The 17,565-nt window shown below is 37.3% G+C and overlaps 1 protein-coding gene across 2 annotated transcripts in view; it reads left to right on the forward strand.

Annotated features, from left to right (window-relative positions):
* Positions 1 to 17,565, forward strand: part of ABCA1 (ATP binding cassette subfamily A member 1) — a 110,042-nt gene that overhangs the window by 42,645 nt on the left and 49,832 nt on the right. For both annotated transcript variants that reach the window (XM_063455214.1, XM_063455215.1), the window contains exons 4-7: positions 96 to 237; positions 1,648 to 1,760; positions 13,567 to 13,688; positions 14,267 to 14,458. In XM_063455214.1, coding sequence (XP_063311284.1) covers positions 96 to 237; positions 1,648 to 1,760; positions 13,567 to 13,688; positions 14,267 to 14,458 — 569 coding nt within the window. The remainder of the gene's footprint in view (positions 1 to 95; positions 238 to 1,647; positions 1,761 to 13,566; positions 13,689 to 14,266; positions 14,459 to 17,565) is intronic.

The raw sequence follows: 17,565 nt of genomic DNA on the forward strand, positions 1-17,565 counted from the left end.
ATTCCCTCTAAGCTATTTATAGTAAACTAGTTAATGTGTTGATTTGTTGTACCCTAATACACAATGTCTTCAGTGTATATAATTTGTTCCTATAGGTCATTTTCCAAACAAGGCAATGCCTTCTGCAGGAACCTTACCTTGGGTTCAGGGCATTGTTTGCAACGCCAACAATCCGTGCTTCCGTTACCCAACGCCAGGAGAGACTCCGGGAATGGTTGGGAATTTCAATAAATCCATGTAAGTTAAAAACCTTGTTCACTGAATTATTGAATTGCAAATGTTTTTCTGTATTACCAGCTTCTAAATATCAAAGTTCAACACAACCTCTGATGAAGAATGTTTCAGTTCATTTACCAAACTGGATTGGAGACATTCATTATAGTTGGACTACTTAGTTGAAGTTCTTTCTCAAAAATATAGAACATACAAATCTGTATATTTGGATACTTCAGCAGTGTTAATTGTCGAACTATGGATGCTAATTAATTGAGTGAAACATTGACATTTAGAGTGCTCATCATAAAATAAAGAACTTTGTGTGGTTAGATTTACAAATGCTCATAACTTAGCCCACATTGTTATCTAGAATCACCTGAATACGGAAATAAACAAGATAATGTTATATCACTTTGATTAATTGAGAGTATTAATATTTTTTTAACCTTCGGTGAGATTTGTGATCAAGAAGTATAGCTTGCGACCGGTATAATTATATTAGGTAGCTGGCTCAGCCTGAGACCCTGAATGACATTTTATAATTCAATATGATCAATAAAAAGTTTTGGAACGATGTTAAATTAGTAATTCAAATTTTAATGGATACAGTGATACCAAATTTCCCTGAGTTCTATCTTTTACATATATACCAAGAGTGGAGTCGAATAAAAAATAAGGTAGTTATTATTCATATATTAATCGCTGCAAAAATAAGCATTGCTCAAAATTGGAAAAAAACAATCCCACCATATATTTTGGAAGTGCAGGAAAGAGTAGACAAGACGTATGAATATGAGAGAATAGTAAATAAAATAGAAGGAAGAGAAGGTGGCCATGAAAAAGCATGGCAAGATTGGTTAGCATATAGGTGTAAGGTATAAATAGAGGTTATAGCAAAAGGAGGAATAGCCTAAAACAGATATGAGGTTAAAGCATGTACATTATTGCATATTAATGAATAATTGATAGGGTATGACTGCAAAGCTGAAAGATTTAGGTAAAATAGTGTTAAAACTGTTAAAAAAACTGTTAAAACAGGACGAATATGCTGAGCATTCCGCTTGTGAGTAAGAACTAATTGTCAATGTCAATTATTTTTACTTTGCATACTGGTATAAGTTGAATATAAGGATTATAAATTAAATCAAGGTAATAGCAAAGAAAAGTAAAATTGAATTTATTTTGTTTATGTATTTTTATTTTTATTTTATTTAGTTTTATGTTATTGTGTTTTGTGTTGTTTATGGCTTGTGTTGTTTTTTCTGTGTGTGTAAGAAATAAAAAATTAACAATGAAAAAAATAAAAAGTTTCTGCCTGTGATCCTGATTTGTATGATAAAGTTATGAAGGTAGAAACACAGGAGTTATTTTTCTACGCAATCAATTACCTTAATGTTTTTCAATGTAACATCTTTGCCTCCGTTATTTCAGAGTCTCCCGTTTGTTCTCGGATGCAAAGAAGTTGCTTTTATACAGCCAGAAAGACACAAGTGTGAAAGACATGCACAAATTCATTGGGAATCTGCACAAATTTCAGGGCACAGGTAAATTATTTTATATTTCACTTCTTAATGACAAATCGTCATAGTATCCACTCTTGGTTCACCTTTTCTACACTGGGTATCTGATACCTAATGCTCGAGTTGTGATGTACTGAAATCTGGATTTTTTTTAGCCAAGATGGAAAAAATGAGGCTTCTATTAGTTATATTTCTGTGGCTCTTGCTGTCTTCTATATCTCCCCAGTGAGCTCTCATTTTTAAAACGTAGCTTATACGTAAATTCCAGGTCATTTCCTACCCAATTGTTGAAAGACCACTGATGTCATCATCAGTGGTCTCTTTGAGAGGTGCTGTTTTTCACCAATATTAACTAGACTTACTTTGGAGTGAAAATGTGCATATGTCCAGATATTTCAGTATTTGCTTCTAGATCAGCTGTCCTACAGGGCTGGAGGGAAAATCTGCATATGAGAGAAGTTAGATGAAGTAATTTAAAAATGAAATGGCTTGCTTAATAATTACTTCAACGATAATGTAGAAGCTGGGGTAAAACAAAATGTTGCGTATCACATCTGTTTTCATTACTATATCATGTGGTTATCATAATGCCATATGCACTTTAAATATGCAAAACAATGTGCTAACATGATGTTAATCCTCAAGAATGTTCTAAATGTCAGATATTGTGTTCAGTTATGCATGTCCAAAGGGAATTCTGAGAAGTTTAATTTTCATATGTCCTCTAGAGCCTATATTTCACTCAATTGATTTCTGCCTTCTTGGCTCATCATTAATAATACAGTGACATGGTAAGGTCAGTGTAGCTTTGTTGCAATTATTATCAACGACAAGTAAACATTTCAGTGTGATATGAACACAATGTACAAATCAAAGGGCTTGCACAGAAAATATGTGGGTTGTAGATTCAGAACACAATATCCTTCAGTTTTTTTATGTTATGGTCTAGATCAGGAATTTTAATGTGCCCAGTCTAATGCAGAAATCGAGTAACTGAACAAATAACTGATAAACTCCCCATTCTCAGGTGGGATGATCCTTTTCACTTGTCTGTAACATACTGTCTTTGTCTCAACACTAGCAACAATAGATAAGCAATGCAATGGTGCACCCCAAGCTCAACTCTTACTTCTAGAGTGATTTTTAATATAGGAAGCAAACAATAAGTTACACCTCAAAAATATCTAAATGCCATTGGTGGTGCAATAGGTTTGCCATCTCGATTTCGGCTCTATAGTAATTAATGTTATGTATAAGATGAAATTAAGGTTGGCCTACCTCTCTGTATTCATTCATGCTTTAGTTAAAGGGACACTCCAGACATTTTAAGGTCAACTTGAGCTTGCTGAAGTGCTTTATGTGTAAGGTTTTCAAGAGAAATTGGCACTTCCATAAATTAACCAGGTTACACCCATGCTGTAAATCAGACCACCGGGCCTGTTCCTTCCTGGTTTGTTTATTTTAGTGGAGCTAAACTCACAAGGCAGCAATTGACTGGACCACCTGTCTTTGCAAAGGCTTCTCATTGAGCTGCATTAGGAATTCTGTGATTGGACAGCCACAGACAGTCTGGGCACGGTTAGAAGGGGAGGGCTTGTAATGGATTTAGGCTGATAAATCCTAGAATTAGCCTAGAATTAGATCTGCAGATTTTGCAAGCTGTTTTATATATATATATATATATATATGCCCCAATGAAATAAGCACATAATTAAATGCATACATGTTTCCATCGGGGATTATAACAATAAAACACTGATTTTGATTTGGTCTGGATTCGGACAGTGGAGTGTCCCTTTAATCATGTGATAGACTGACTTGCATATCAAAGTTAAAAAAAAATATAACATATATATATATGTATATATATATATATATATATATATATATATATATATATATATATATATTAAACATCTAGCATTCTATTGCCTTCTCTTTTGAGATTAACCCACTTACTAGTTAATCCTTCTTTCTGGGGCTCTCTGCAGTGAAAGGTCAAATAGCACACTGTATTGAGGCACCTGAAACAGGGAGGGGTACAAAACCAAGTGAGTTGGCCTGGATTCCAAATATATATTTATTAAACCAAGATCATTGCACTCACCTGAACATGCATTCATTATAAGAGTGCAGCTGGAGCCAAATAATGCAACATACAAGATCCAGCGCAGTCATTCACTAAATACCAACTTTAAAGCTCATTAAGAAGAAAATATTACGTTTATATACAAACACACATTTCCAGTTTTCCTAGAGATCTTTTCATTGTGTAGTTTGAAACCAAATGCATTAGAGTCCTGTTAATACAGTAACTTTTACCCTGTAATATACATCAGGTGTAATTAAGCAATAGTGTTCTGGGGCAAAGTTCTAGCGGGGTTGAGCAATTTCAATGGAAACTGATGGAATATTACTGCTGATTGATTCACTTTTAGAACTTTGCCCCAGAAGTATACAATTTTTCTCCCAATAACATTTTTAGATACTTCAAATAGTGTGTAGTTGCAGAATATTTGCACTGAAACATTGAACAGTTTGACAGAATTAAAGTATATCAGGATTCCAGCCCTTTTCTATTACTTAAAGGGACACTATTGGCACCTACACCACTTCATCTCATTGAAGTGTTTTGGGTGCAGTGTCCCCCTTAATCCTGCAAAGCACTGCAATGTTTGAATTGCAGTGCTAAGACTGCCTCTAATGGCTGTCTATGAGACAACCACCGGAGGCACTTCCTTGTCTTTCACATAGTTTGACTCCGGGAAACAACACTGAACGTCCTCACACTTTGCACGAGGACATCCAGCAACATAGATATCCCCATAGATAAATGTTGAGTTAATGCTTTCCTAAGGGGAAGGCCTAATGTTCACACAGAGCTAAACGCATAGACGTATTAGGTCCACTTAATCGGAGGAGCCCGACCTAGCACCGAGGGTCACCGGTACTGGAGTTAAGTTAGTGACTGTAAGGAAATTTTAACCCTTTTAAGGCCAGGGAGGAACCGGTGGGGAGCAAGCACGGGATCCTTTAGTATTAAGTGCTTTATAACACTAAAGTGTTCCTTTAAGTGCTATAATACTCAATTATTTCACTAGATTTAGACACAGGAATACTACCCATTAATACACCTCATGGTAAGCAAATATAAGGTAGTAATAATGTGTGAGTGCTTGTTTAAGAAATAGATGTTAGCACTCAGCATGAGGTGGTACTGTAAAATGACTAGTAAGCAATCCTTGGTGGAATTTGCCTTCAGTTTATCACCAGCTGAAGATTACTGAATCACAATTAGGCTGTTTTGCGTTGGCCCAGAAGTGCCTCTCATATCTATTCTTGTCCTTGCCACCTGATAATGAAGAGTGTCCTAGCTTTTAAAATCCTTCTACTTATTGCAGTCTGGTCCATAGTGTCAGGTGTTTATGTTGCAACAAAACATATAAATCCTATTGACACTGTATGGACTATAGATAACTGTGTGCTATACAAATATGTGTTTGTCATGACTGTAAATACAGTTTCTATTCTCCCCTTGTTGATGACTGGAGATGCAGCTGTTTTTGAAGAGGACATGGCAACTCATGGGGTTTAGTTCTAAAGCCCAACAAGTCATGGTAAACTTCATCAGCTGCCACTGCTTCTAAGCATATATATTGTGAAGTCAATGTCTATGTGCAGGGCTGGATTAACATAGGAGCTGATGGAGCTCCAGCTCCAGCCACATGTCTGTAGAATAGGCCCATTGATTTAAAAAAAAAATTTTTAAACAAAAATTTTTTTTTGTTTTTTTGTTTTTTTACTACTCTTCACATGCTCTTGCTTAAAGGGACACTATAGTCACCAGAAGAACTACAGCTTAGTGTAGTTGTTCTGGTGAGTGTAATAGCTCCCTTCAGGCATTTTCATGTAAACACTGCCTTTTCATTGCCTCTAGGGACACCTCCAAGTGGCCACTCCTTAGATGGCCACTGGAGGGGCTTCCTGGCTCAGGGCAGCACAGTAAGCAGCCCTGCCATTCAGTGTCCCTACGCTCTGCATGGGGACGCTGAATTGTCCTCATAGTACTGATGTGCATTCACGCCAGGCTGACCATCTAATTCTTTGTGCAGATATGCCCCTTTTTTGGGCATGTTTGTCCTTTGGGCTGTTCTGGTTACATGATTCGGGTCAGTGGCAAATACTTTTGCCCCGCCCACCAAAATCCTGCTTCATTGGACACTGCTCTTAGGGGGTATGGATTTACTTGAAAGATGAAAGCGAGAGATTAGCATGGGGTGTGTGTTTTCTGATGGCCGTATCCTGTGAGTTTCCCTCCAGCACCACCTCTGCCAGATACATGACACCAGGGAGGTATAACTGTTTTAGTGTTTTCTGTCGATATGATTCTGTAATTAGGCCCATCATAATTGTTAGCACCAGGCCCAATGGGCACTTAATCCAGCCCTGTGTATGTCATAAGAATGGTATTACAAAGACAGCTGGTCGAATTTCCTACAAGCAACCACAATAAATTGAGGTGTTGAAACAGACCAAATGTACATGACAATATGTAATGCTATAGTTCCATAGTATTCCACACATAGGGCAGAAGTTTAATGCTCTACATCCACAGCAAGTCATAGTACTTCCTTATTACAAGTGAGCAGTGTACCTGTCGTTAGTCTTGATATTTGCTAAAACAAGCCTAACTCAGCCTGTTCTATACCTGATCTCTTCACTAGCAATTGGGCATTGTGAAAGCTAGTTCCTTGTTCTCCAAAAGGGAAAAACAGGCAGAATCACAGTTTGTAATTATACTAGTCAGAAACAAAACATGTTGACATTTCTTTTTTTTTTTTATTAAAGTATAAATTGTTGGGGGCGGGGCCGGACCGCCATGCTGAGTGGACGCACAGAGGAGTAGCTCCTGAAAAGCTACTCCGTTTTAGCCCCTAAAACCCGGCAAAACTCTTACCCGACAACCGACAGCTGTGCTCCGGTGTAACCAAACAACCCCGGTCCCGAGGAGAGGCTTGCCGCGAGGTTCTAGTCCCTCGGTGGGGTGATCCCCGTCGTGCAGGATGGAGACCGCCCGGGTGGTGAGTTGGGTGGACGGCCGCTGCCCAGCTATCCTGCCCACCAGCGGTACGGCAAAACCGAGAGGCTAGGCGGGTCCGGCCCTGTTACCCCCCCCCTCTGGGCCGGCGGGGGTGATCCCGGCCCTCACCCTGTGACCCATGGAAGCACCTTGGAACCGGCGGGAACACGCTCTCAAGATGGCGGCAGTCCTCATCACAACGCCATATTCAAACGAGCGCCCCATGCCTCAGAATAGCAGGCAGCTAACAGGTTCTCTGCAGCGACAGAGTGACGGTGATCGAAGAGGTCAGAGGCAACCATCTACCAGCGGTAAGCAGTGGAGAGTGCCTCACGATAATCAGCAGAAACAAGCCGCACCTGATCCCTCCAGCAAAGCATACGGTCACGGACCTCCCTCACCTAGATCCAGGGCTGCACGACCCAACCACATGAGATGACGTGGACCCAAGAAGCATGGACTGATCCTGGGACTAAACTTACCAGACGAGTGCTGAAAGCTTCTTCCCCAGCCTCAATCATTCTGCCACACATCCCCTCTGCTCTCACCACCGGGGGATACCCGCTGTGAAGCTCATCCTGACTAACGGTGCCGGGACTCACTCACTCACTCATGAAAACCTGTCACCCCATATCACCTTTCACCAAGCTGATGAACCATCTTAGCGTTAAATCTATACTGTTTAAGATTTTGCATGTTTAAGCTTGTGCTCCATATAACAAACACATGTCCTTCCCAAGCTTGCGTACAGGTTATCCTACAAACCTGAATACCAATCCTGTCAGTATAATCAACATGTATCTAGATGTCAGGCTTCTACTGACTCATCAATAGCATGTATAGCATGTTTCTCTATTATAAAACTATAAAATGTGCAGTATCTCACAAAGCCATGTAAATGTAACATATATATGCGTATCAAATGCTTGATGAAGCTGTCGTGGCTAACAATGCATGTTTGTACTCCTCTGCACGCTATAAATAAAGAATTAAAAAAAAAAAAGTATAAATTGTTAAGGCAAATAAGCTGCCATGTTTCAAATTGCAGTTGATCTGTTTTATTGTTTGGAACACTGCTGCCCTTAAAGGGATACTAGCTCGCTTTTCCTCTCCCGCCCACCCCAGTGAATAAAGGGTTAAAAACTGCCATTAAACCTCGTTATTTACTTACCTGATCGTAGCACAGATGTCCCTCAGACTTAGTGCTTAAATGTAAACATGACAGTTTCTCTGGAACTGCAATGTTTTACGTTGCAGCACTAAGCGCAATAGGGACACTGTACCCAGACCGCTTCAATGAGCTGAAGTGGTCTGGGTGATTATAGTGTCCCTTTAAGATCAGGAGAATGAAAAATTTACTCACAACGCAGAAGAAGAAACATGTGTTTTACTAAGTCTTTAACCTCTTAAGGACCAAACTTGTGGAATAAAAGGGAATCATGACATGTCACACGTCATGTGTCCTTAAGGGGTTAAATAAAAAAAAAAAACATGCCGTAGCAGAAAAAACAAATAGACGCAAGTTCATATTTTGTAGTAGCTTTAGTTTTAGGTTTTATATTTTTAAACAGTAAATAGTAGTGGGAATAATAAAACAAATTTAAGCTTAGAGTACAAAGACTTTCACTGCTGTCATGTTAGACCTTTAAGCATTTAAGTGTTTTAAGTAGATGGATATCATTTTGGGTCAAATGTGATGGAAAATGAGAAATAGGGAAGCGATCAGCTGATGATCAGCATAACATCAGTTTCTGTTCTGCATTTGTGTGCTTGTTTTGAAAGCATGTAAACATCTCCACATAAGTGTAACAGAGGGCAAAGCTTAAATTGTATGAACTCATATAATTCTTCTAAGTTTAAGTGTTCCCTATATTCAGCATTTCATAGTGGTGTCATGTCATCTTCCTTATGTTACACAAGCTATTTGGAACTTGCTTAGCGCCTATGGCTTAATCTGCTGTATTGGCCATCGAAGCAGTTATTGCCATAAACAGTCAGTGTGACACTTTTCCATTTGTCGGGCAAATTAACTTAGAAATATTGGTCATCCATTAAAAGGATGTTTTTTAAAGCTATTGGTTAGGTAAGACTACTAGTTTAGTTTACTAATGAAAGAAATATATATATATATATAATATCCATACATGAAAAACATTGATTATTAAGATTCCAATATCTTTTAGTAAGTTTGATTTAGAAGATCAGTCTTACTAGTCTATATTTCGGGGACATATTCAGTCATCCCCATTAAAATGTTAAAGAATGATGTCTATTTAAAGTACTATTGGTGGGACACTCTTCTATGCCTTAATGTCTGATTTGAAATATGAAACATGCAAAGTGCCTGAGAGGAACTACAGGAATGTATAACTCATCTACTCCTGAGGGATTTCTTTTTTACTGCTAGTTGCAACAGATATAGAATGGTTAAATACGTTCTTTACTTAAAACAAAAATGCAATATATGAATATAAATGGATTAAAGAGAATATGCAGAGTCCAAATTATCCCCCATTTTAATGGATTATAAATGTATTGCATAAATGATAATGCAAAAAAAATCATAGAATACTTGCAGCGTGAAAACTGTTTTTTTTTTTGTAAGAATCCGATATAGTGTACTGTTCTCAGATTCTCATCAAACCTACATATGCTTTTGCTTAATCAGAGCAAATCTACGGTAACTTTATTCTGCGCATTTTATTAGGTTAAGAGTTTATACGAAACCCTAAACATGTCATTTTTAAACAATGCTTAGAAACCAAAATGTAACCCACCCTTCACTATTGGCTGTAATGTATGTATAGCGTGAAGATGCCACACAGTGTGATTTAAATTGCATGTGTGTATTATTTTACCTTGTGGTAACTGTATTTGGTTTACCTCCTAACCTCTGCTTCAAAGCAATGCAGCCACCTCATACATAACATCTAGGATAAGAAGACTACAGTCAATGGCACAAGTGTCATTTTAAATGTATTTTGGTCTGAGCAGGGAATAGGCATCTATAGTAACCACAATGTGAAATTATGTGTTCTTCAGTATTATGCTCACCAGATGTTGGAATAAGGAGGTTTTCTTTTGGCCTTATATTTACCATTCAACATTGTTATTTTCGTACAGTGTAATTACGCCCAGCTATTTCACTGCATACATATGATTTTAGCACAATGATTGCAATTCTTTTTACCCATTCCATTTTCCACGAAGAACTACTGTTTGTGATAATGTAACACCTGGGACTGGATTCTAATTTATTTTATTGGAATGGTGTGCTGAGTGATAGGCTTTATTTCTACACAATGGAAAATGCTGTAGTTGCTAGACATACATTTTTGAATCCATACTAATAATATTACATAGTTAAATGGATTTACACAAATCCATACTAATGCTCCTGTTGGCTTCAGTGCGTTCAACTCAACATACTGAAGGTTCATGAGAACATTGCTGAACTTTGCTCATTGCTCGATTGTGGTTAGCTGGCAGTATAGTTTATCAATCACTGTACTAAATGAGTGACAGGTGTTACAGGAGCTAACAAATGCCTTTGTACTTTCAGTTTGGACAGAATATCATTTTATGATCTGAAATAGAGGGGTCTGGATCTATGTTTTGTGTGTCCCTATTTTCCCAGGAGTTCAGCCTTTTATTTTTGTGGATCCTGTATTCCTAGACACCCACACTGTCTTGTGCTGCAGTTCAAATAATTCTTACGCTATGTGATACTACACTGGTGGTGGTGCTGGTGGATATATCTTGACATTTAAGGCTGTAATGTGAACACACACCCTGCTGGGTACATTTCTTAGAGTTTAAACCTTATATAGTTCACGTCATCTGATTTCCGCACTGTATAAAAAATAGGAGTACCGTCAGCGTCAAGAAGCTATGATATGTATATTCACCAATGAATTGCCAGAAAAAACCTTTATGATACATTGTCTGTAAAACCTTAATGCTCTGACTTTTCAATGAACGCAAGAAGTACACTGAAAGTGGTGTTTAAAAGGTTTGTATTGATTGGATTGTATGAAAAATAGGTTTCTCACATCATACAGAAAGCATTATAAGTTGTTGTTTTTTTGGCAGTGTTTCATTTCATCCATAAGCCGGGTGAAGATGTGTGTCAGGGTATTTTAGTCACAGAGTACTTGGACTTTGGATTCTGTTACTTGGAAGGTGTAGGTCCTGTGTTGACATGTGTCAGGTTCATTCTAAGGAGTTCACTTTCCTGGCTAGCCTACAGTGACCTTACTGATGAGTTAGCGTCTCAAGGCGGAATGCCCATAGCACAGCAAAAATAAGCTCTGGCTTTAGGTTACCAGTCACTAAACAGGACTCAATTCCGTTGCTCCGTTCCTTCCAATGACACAAGGAACAGGTTACATGTTTGTTATGACTAATATGATCTTTTATTAGAAATTACATTATATTATATTATAAACATTAACATTGCTAGCAAAGGTGTCCTTAGGTTCAAAATCCCTGCTGCAAAAACTGAAATTACTGGCCCAAAACGTATTATTACTACCAAATTGCATGTTAGCTTTAAGAGCATGCTCAGCATATTTGTAAATGCAGCGTAGATGTAACTCATGCATGCTTCTTTCCCGTGTAATAGGATTTTTATTCTGCATCTGAAGGTGGGTAAATGACTGAATTACATACAGAATTAAAGGAAGAGTGGCATAGCCATTATTCTTTTAAAATGTTAAATGAAATATTTGAATGTATTCAAGCCAACCAGCTGAAGGCTGTGTAGATAATCAAGAACCAGGGTGTTTTCATGTATGGTGGCAACATCTGTAGTAGTTCTGGTGACTGCTTTATTTGAAGTGAGAAAGGTCAACAAAACATAGTATACTATTTTTTGCAAATTGGATTGCTAAGGGTTAGATGCACAGTGATTGTTTTCATTATTGGGTTCTGAATAAGGAACCGATCTTTCTCAGTTCTATAATGCGACAACTAGAAGTCATCGGACACATTTGTGCGACAAGTTATAAGCTTTTCTGTAATCTGAAATACAGAGAAAACCAGAAAAGACAAACGGTCGGTTCTGTCTTTTTTTTGCATGGACAACATAGATAAATTTGTTTTAAAAATAGAAACATTCTCCCAATGAAAACAACCCAGTGTTTAGTAGCCCAAGTTAAGGGAGTATTTTCAATTATGTGCTTGAGAAAGGTATCCTTAGTTTACATGGAAAATACACAAAGTCTGTAATGCAAGATAAAATGTTCTCGGCTTTGTGTTTCTAATCTTTAGGGCTAAATGGACTCCGTAATCAGGAAAAGTCCATCATGCAAAATACCAACAGTTTGCTTGTGTGAATGTTGAGGTGAATTTAGGTCATTTCACCCAAATCCATGACTTCAGAAATCGGTGATACAGCAATGTGACTGAACGAGTGTATTAAAAAAGGACATAACCGCACTGCCAGTTAGCTTAGAAGTTACATATCAGTGCCAAATTAAAAAGCTTGGGCAATTCAGCTCACAAAACATACAAACACAGTTTATTATTTTTACTCAAGTGTAACTTTGTGTGTAATCTAAAATGTCAGAATTACATAAAACAACATTTCTTTATTGAGATATGTTTAAACAACTCCAAGTGATGGTGCAAGCACAACTCACTGCCATTAAGTATTTCACAATTGCATTTTGGCCTGTAGGCTCAGAGTATGCATTCTTTAAACTATTCTCATAAAATAAAGCCCGATATCAAGGTAGTCCTTCATTAACAGCTTGTTCTAATTATGTTTTTATTATACCACCATATTTCAGTGTTATACAATGTTTAAATGAACTATACAACTGATTGATGACAGGTATATTTAGGGAAAGAGAAGAAACAGTTGTCAAGGGCCCTGCAGTGTCCAACTGACCTCTTTGGCTGAGTATTCTAAGTGATGTAATTCAACATAAATAAATTAGCTTGCTGCATTTGAAGGATTTTCTTAGAATAAGAAAAAAAAATGTATTACTGGTTAGGGCTTGTGCCAGGCTAATTTTGTTTACAAATTGACACAGTTCCGGAGCATGTGTGTCCTAGTATCTATTTAAAGTTACCCATTACTCCTAGAGTGACAGAACTGCAGAGTCGGCATGAATGTCTGCACATGAATAACAGTAAACATAGAGGGGGTCGTCAATTCCTCTGTGACATCAGATATGTTTCCATTCCCTGTTTTATATTATTTTAAATCTAATAGGTAAAATTGCAATCTGTTTATTACATTGTATGATGTCCAAGTATGGTCGTTATTTACAACTCTAAATAAAGTTCATTAGCCGGCTGTGTGTATAGGCAACACCAGTTTGAATCTTTCGTACCTAATAAGTGCACACTATACTGGATTACTCTATGAGAGTGAGACGGGGATAAACAAATCATGGAATATCTTACATTTGTTATTTATAACTGGTTCCGGAGAAAAATGATATTAATAGCCTTGTCAAGTCTTCACAATTGCTAGTCTAGTCAATAAGATACAGTGAAATTGACAATGTTTGACAAACATACAAATGTATATTTTAAGACAATCTTACTGTACTCACTAAGCAAAATTATTTGTACATTTTGTTTTATTATTTAGAATAATAAAATTGTCTGTTGATTTCCTGAAATAAAGTAATTATGTACTGTTTGTGCTCTAGTGGCTTTTTCACATGAGCAAAAACAAAGTTTAAACAAATGCTAGACACGTATTATTTAGATTGGTATGTTTTTCTTGGCTAATAGGTTTAAAACTTCGGGATTGCTTAATGGATGATGAAAAATTCTCAACATTTCTGCATCAAAACATAAGCATGCCTACCATTGTGGTTGAGGAGATAATGAATGCAAACCTCAAGCTGGAACAGGTAAGGCATTACAATCCAAACACATAACAGATTCTTCATGACTAGATAGATCAAATTAAGACCTGATGTCCCAAGAGTTACGAGACATGTACAATTTGGTGTTGTGTTTTACATAATTGTGGACCTAGTCTCTTATGAAAAGGTCAAGATGTTTTTGCCCTTCATGTATTATCAAAAAAAACAACAACCCAGAAAATATTTTCATGTCTAGTTTTTATTTCACAATGTTTTCAAAATAAAAATTGTCTATATGTAATGAAATGGTATTTTAGGATGTACATGCGCAAAAAACACAAGGACGTCCTTCATTGATAGCAAACTTGAGACATAGCTACACTAAGGGATACAAAAACAGCCATCTCTTGTACAGAAGCAGCCTAGATATGCTGAGTAAAATAACAATAAGACTAGACCTACACAACTTTATATTCCATTCTGGTCACTACTAACTCTGTGATGTTGAACCACTAGGCTACCATAACTAGTCATTTTATGTATTTAGTCATTACTAAACTACTCTTTGAAACGATAAAGAAGAAATGCGTGATGCTATGTTGATCAAGTTTGTTTTAATGCAGGTCTTGGTGTCTGGATTTCAAATACGTTTGAAGGATCTATGCAATAGCTCCCGGCTGGAAGAATATGTAACTATTCACAATGAAGATGTAGCCAGACTCAGCCAAGCAGTGATCTGTGCACTTCCTGAGGAGAAACTTAATCTTCTGGAGCATGAATTCCGTTCTAACATTGACCTTCTAAAGCCTATTACAGTAAGTGGACAACAGTAGCATGGTGTATACACCTGTAAGGAATTTATTGTAAATTTCTACGAGAACCACCAACATACTGGTAATCAAAACAAACCCATGTACAAATACATATATATATATCTTCAGTGTTAGACATGGTTGTCTTTAATTGACAGAATCTGGAGTTTTATAAACAAGTTACTGAATAATATTAAAATTGATAGGAATTTACCTGGTCCCCACAAGTGTTTCTGAACGATGTATTTTATGAATGTGCAAAGTGCGAATTCCACTCACCGTGTTTGCAGATCCTGTGTTAAGGACCAAACTTCAGGAATAAAAGGGAATCATGACATGTCACACATGTCATGTGTCCTTAAGGGGTTAAGCCACCAAATACTAGCTCAGCTAAATTTCTAACTTTGCAACTTTAGTTTAAAACTTACAAAGTATAGGAAGATACTGTTTTGACATTTGCTTAAGGTGAACTAGGGGTGAAGCTGGGAAATGATAAAAATGCAGCTACCAAGGTCACATAGATTAACAGTACTTTGCAGAGTGATAAGGAAAAAGAAGAGGTTTTGACTCCTGTCATTCCCTGGGCATGCAGAGTGTAAGTGTAAGATAAGCCTCAGCATTGAACTGAGATATGCTCACGCCAGGTGCATGGCTGCTTCCCAGCCCGCTCCTCTTCCAGAGACATATCTCATCGTATTAAAACCATTCTGTTCACTATTCACTGGGCTTAATGCCATGATTAAATTGAAAAGCAAAATACGTTGTTGGACACATAAACACATACAGTGTTATTCACTAAAGTGTGATTTTTCAGTAATTCAAAGTGAATTAAAGGCCAAAATAGTCGAAGTGGATGCATAGCTGCCTTGGAGAGTTTTCCAGGTCAACTATTTTGCTCTTAAAGGAACACTATAGTGTTAAGAATACAAAGGTGTATTACTACCACTATAGTGCTGGTGTACCTGTTTAGGGTCCCCCTCCCCAAATGGAGTAAAAATAGTCCCGCCTCCATGGCTGAGATCATCATGTGCAATAGCCTCCCATAGGAAAGCATTGGGAGGCTATTGCACATATGCCACATGGCACTAGTCAGCTTCTCCTCATTGAATCAATGCATCTCTATAGGGAGAGTTCAGCGTCTCCATGCTGAATGTGAATACACGGGAGAAAAGTGTTGCGCACAGTATTGCTCTGGAGAGGCAGCTTTTCCATTGACTTTAGTGTCTCTTTAAATTTGAAATTAACTTTCAATTACTAATCAATATATATTTGAAATAAGCTGAGTTCCAAAATATGAAAATGCACCGGTAATATAAAGTGTTCATGCAAAACCCTCCCCCAAAAGCTCTAAAGGAGAGTCATCACTTTCCTGGATTTGTAACATTATGTTTACATATCCCCTATATTTAACAAATATGTGTTTGTGAGAATTAAAATCAAATGTAAAAACCTACAGTGCTGTAATTAGCTCTACCCCTGGAACTGAATCCCTCCATCTCACTCCCTGGTAATTATGGTTATAAACAATATGTTGTTTCTCTTCCTCCAATACTTTGAGTACCCTGGCTGTGTTGAGACAGAAGTGGATTGGTAGCTTGGGAGATCAATAGCTAATTCTTTAATATATATTTGAAATAGAACACACATAAACAAGGTTAACACAAACAATAGCCGACTTTTAATATTATATAATAACAGGATAGTTTCCAGTAAAGTGGTATCCTCTTTAGGTAGATTGACGAGCTGTAAACCGCTGCAGGGGTTTTTACTATATTTAGCCCTGATAGGACATGCTGCCTAATGGTTTTCATATAGGGTTTTTATTGCAATGTTCATTACGGTTTTTCATATTTGGTTTTCATTTCAGCAGCTAGTGAGGCTCATGAGTTTGTTACCACGCCAGGTATTGGATAGGGATGAAGTCTATCATATCACATATAGCACATTTTCCTCTACTAAGCATGCCAAGTTTAGTTGTTTAGCAGGATTGTGTCCACGAGTTATATTAAGAACTAGACTAAAGTTGCTAAAGACCTTCAGAAGGGAAAAGGGATTATTTTGACTCTGTTCACTGGTTCATTAGTGTATATCTGTGTTATCTTCACTTACTTTTAAGACAGACACAGTAAGGGATAAAACAATGATGTTCTCTTAAAATGCCTTTTATCTTCCCTGTTTCCATGATCTTAAACGATTTTATTTGGTAATATTTTCTTAGCGACATATCACATAACTTCCAATATATAGATGTATATCTATTTACTATAGTAAGAGCAAATCATATATCACTGACAGGTTTTATTTTTTAACTTAAACACAGTAATCGTATTGTGACCTGCCTGCTAGATAACACAGGTATTGCCTACTCTGTGTTAGAGTTCCCATGCTCACAGGTCATAGCATATGCATCTCTATGGTTAGTTCTTCCATTAATCTTACTAACACTGATTACAGATATGCTTGGGTGCATAATTGGGCCTGGATCCCAGGTTTCCTAGTAACACTTACCACAGCAAAAGGGAGGTAGGGCCCATGGACAGGGTTGTTACAAATGGAACACCTATAGCGAGCAATTATAGGCCCACTGTTAAAATAAGCTTAGAGGACCGCAACTGGTAAAATAAGCCTGGAGGCCTGCCGATTAAATGTGAAATTTGGGGCCAGACCAGGTGGTTTCTCAGGTATGACTACAGATTATGATTATTATCATTATATTCTAAGCGTAACTTGTGTTTGCATTTTCAATTTGCAACCCACTTAAAAACTATCATGGTATAATAAACTAGAGAAACAGATGCTAAAATCTGGAAGCTGGAAAGTATAGCACCGCCCTGGGCAGTTTATCTTTTGCTGTTGTATGGAAAAAAAACAAAAAAGGAAGTACCCTCCAAGTAGCTGTGTTTGCCTGATAAAGCCAGTCTAAGTGCAAGTGATAAGCTTTTTAGGCTTTTCAATGGGTTCAGAAGTAACTTTTCCTCATACTTATTTGATAAGATATGTATTTGTTGACTTCACAGGTCTTATGTAAAATAATTATTCATATAGACGTATCTGTGCATTTTTGGGAATTCATGATGAATTGAACATTAATGCCGAAAACCTAACTGAAA

The sequence above is a fragment of the Pelobates fuscus genome, chromosome 5 (genome assembly GCF_036172605.1).
Source record: "Pelobates fuscus isolate aPelFus1 chromosome 5, aPelFus1.pri, whole genome shotgun sequence".
Taxonomy (NCBI): Eukaryota; Metazoa; Chordata; class Amphibia; order Anura; family Pelobatidae; genus Pelobates; species Pelobates fuscus.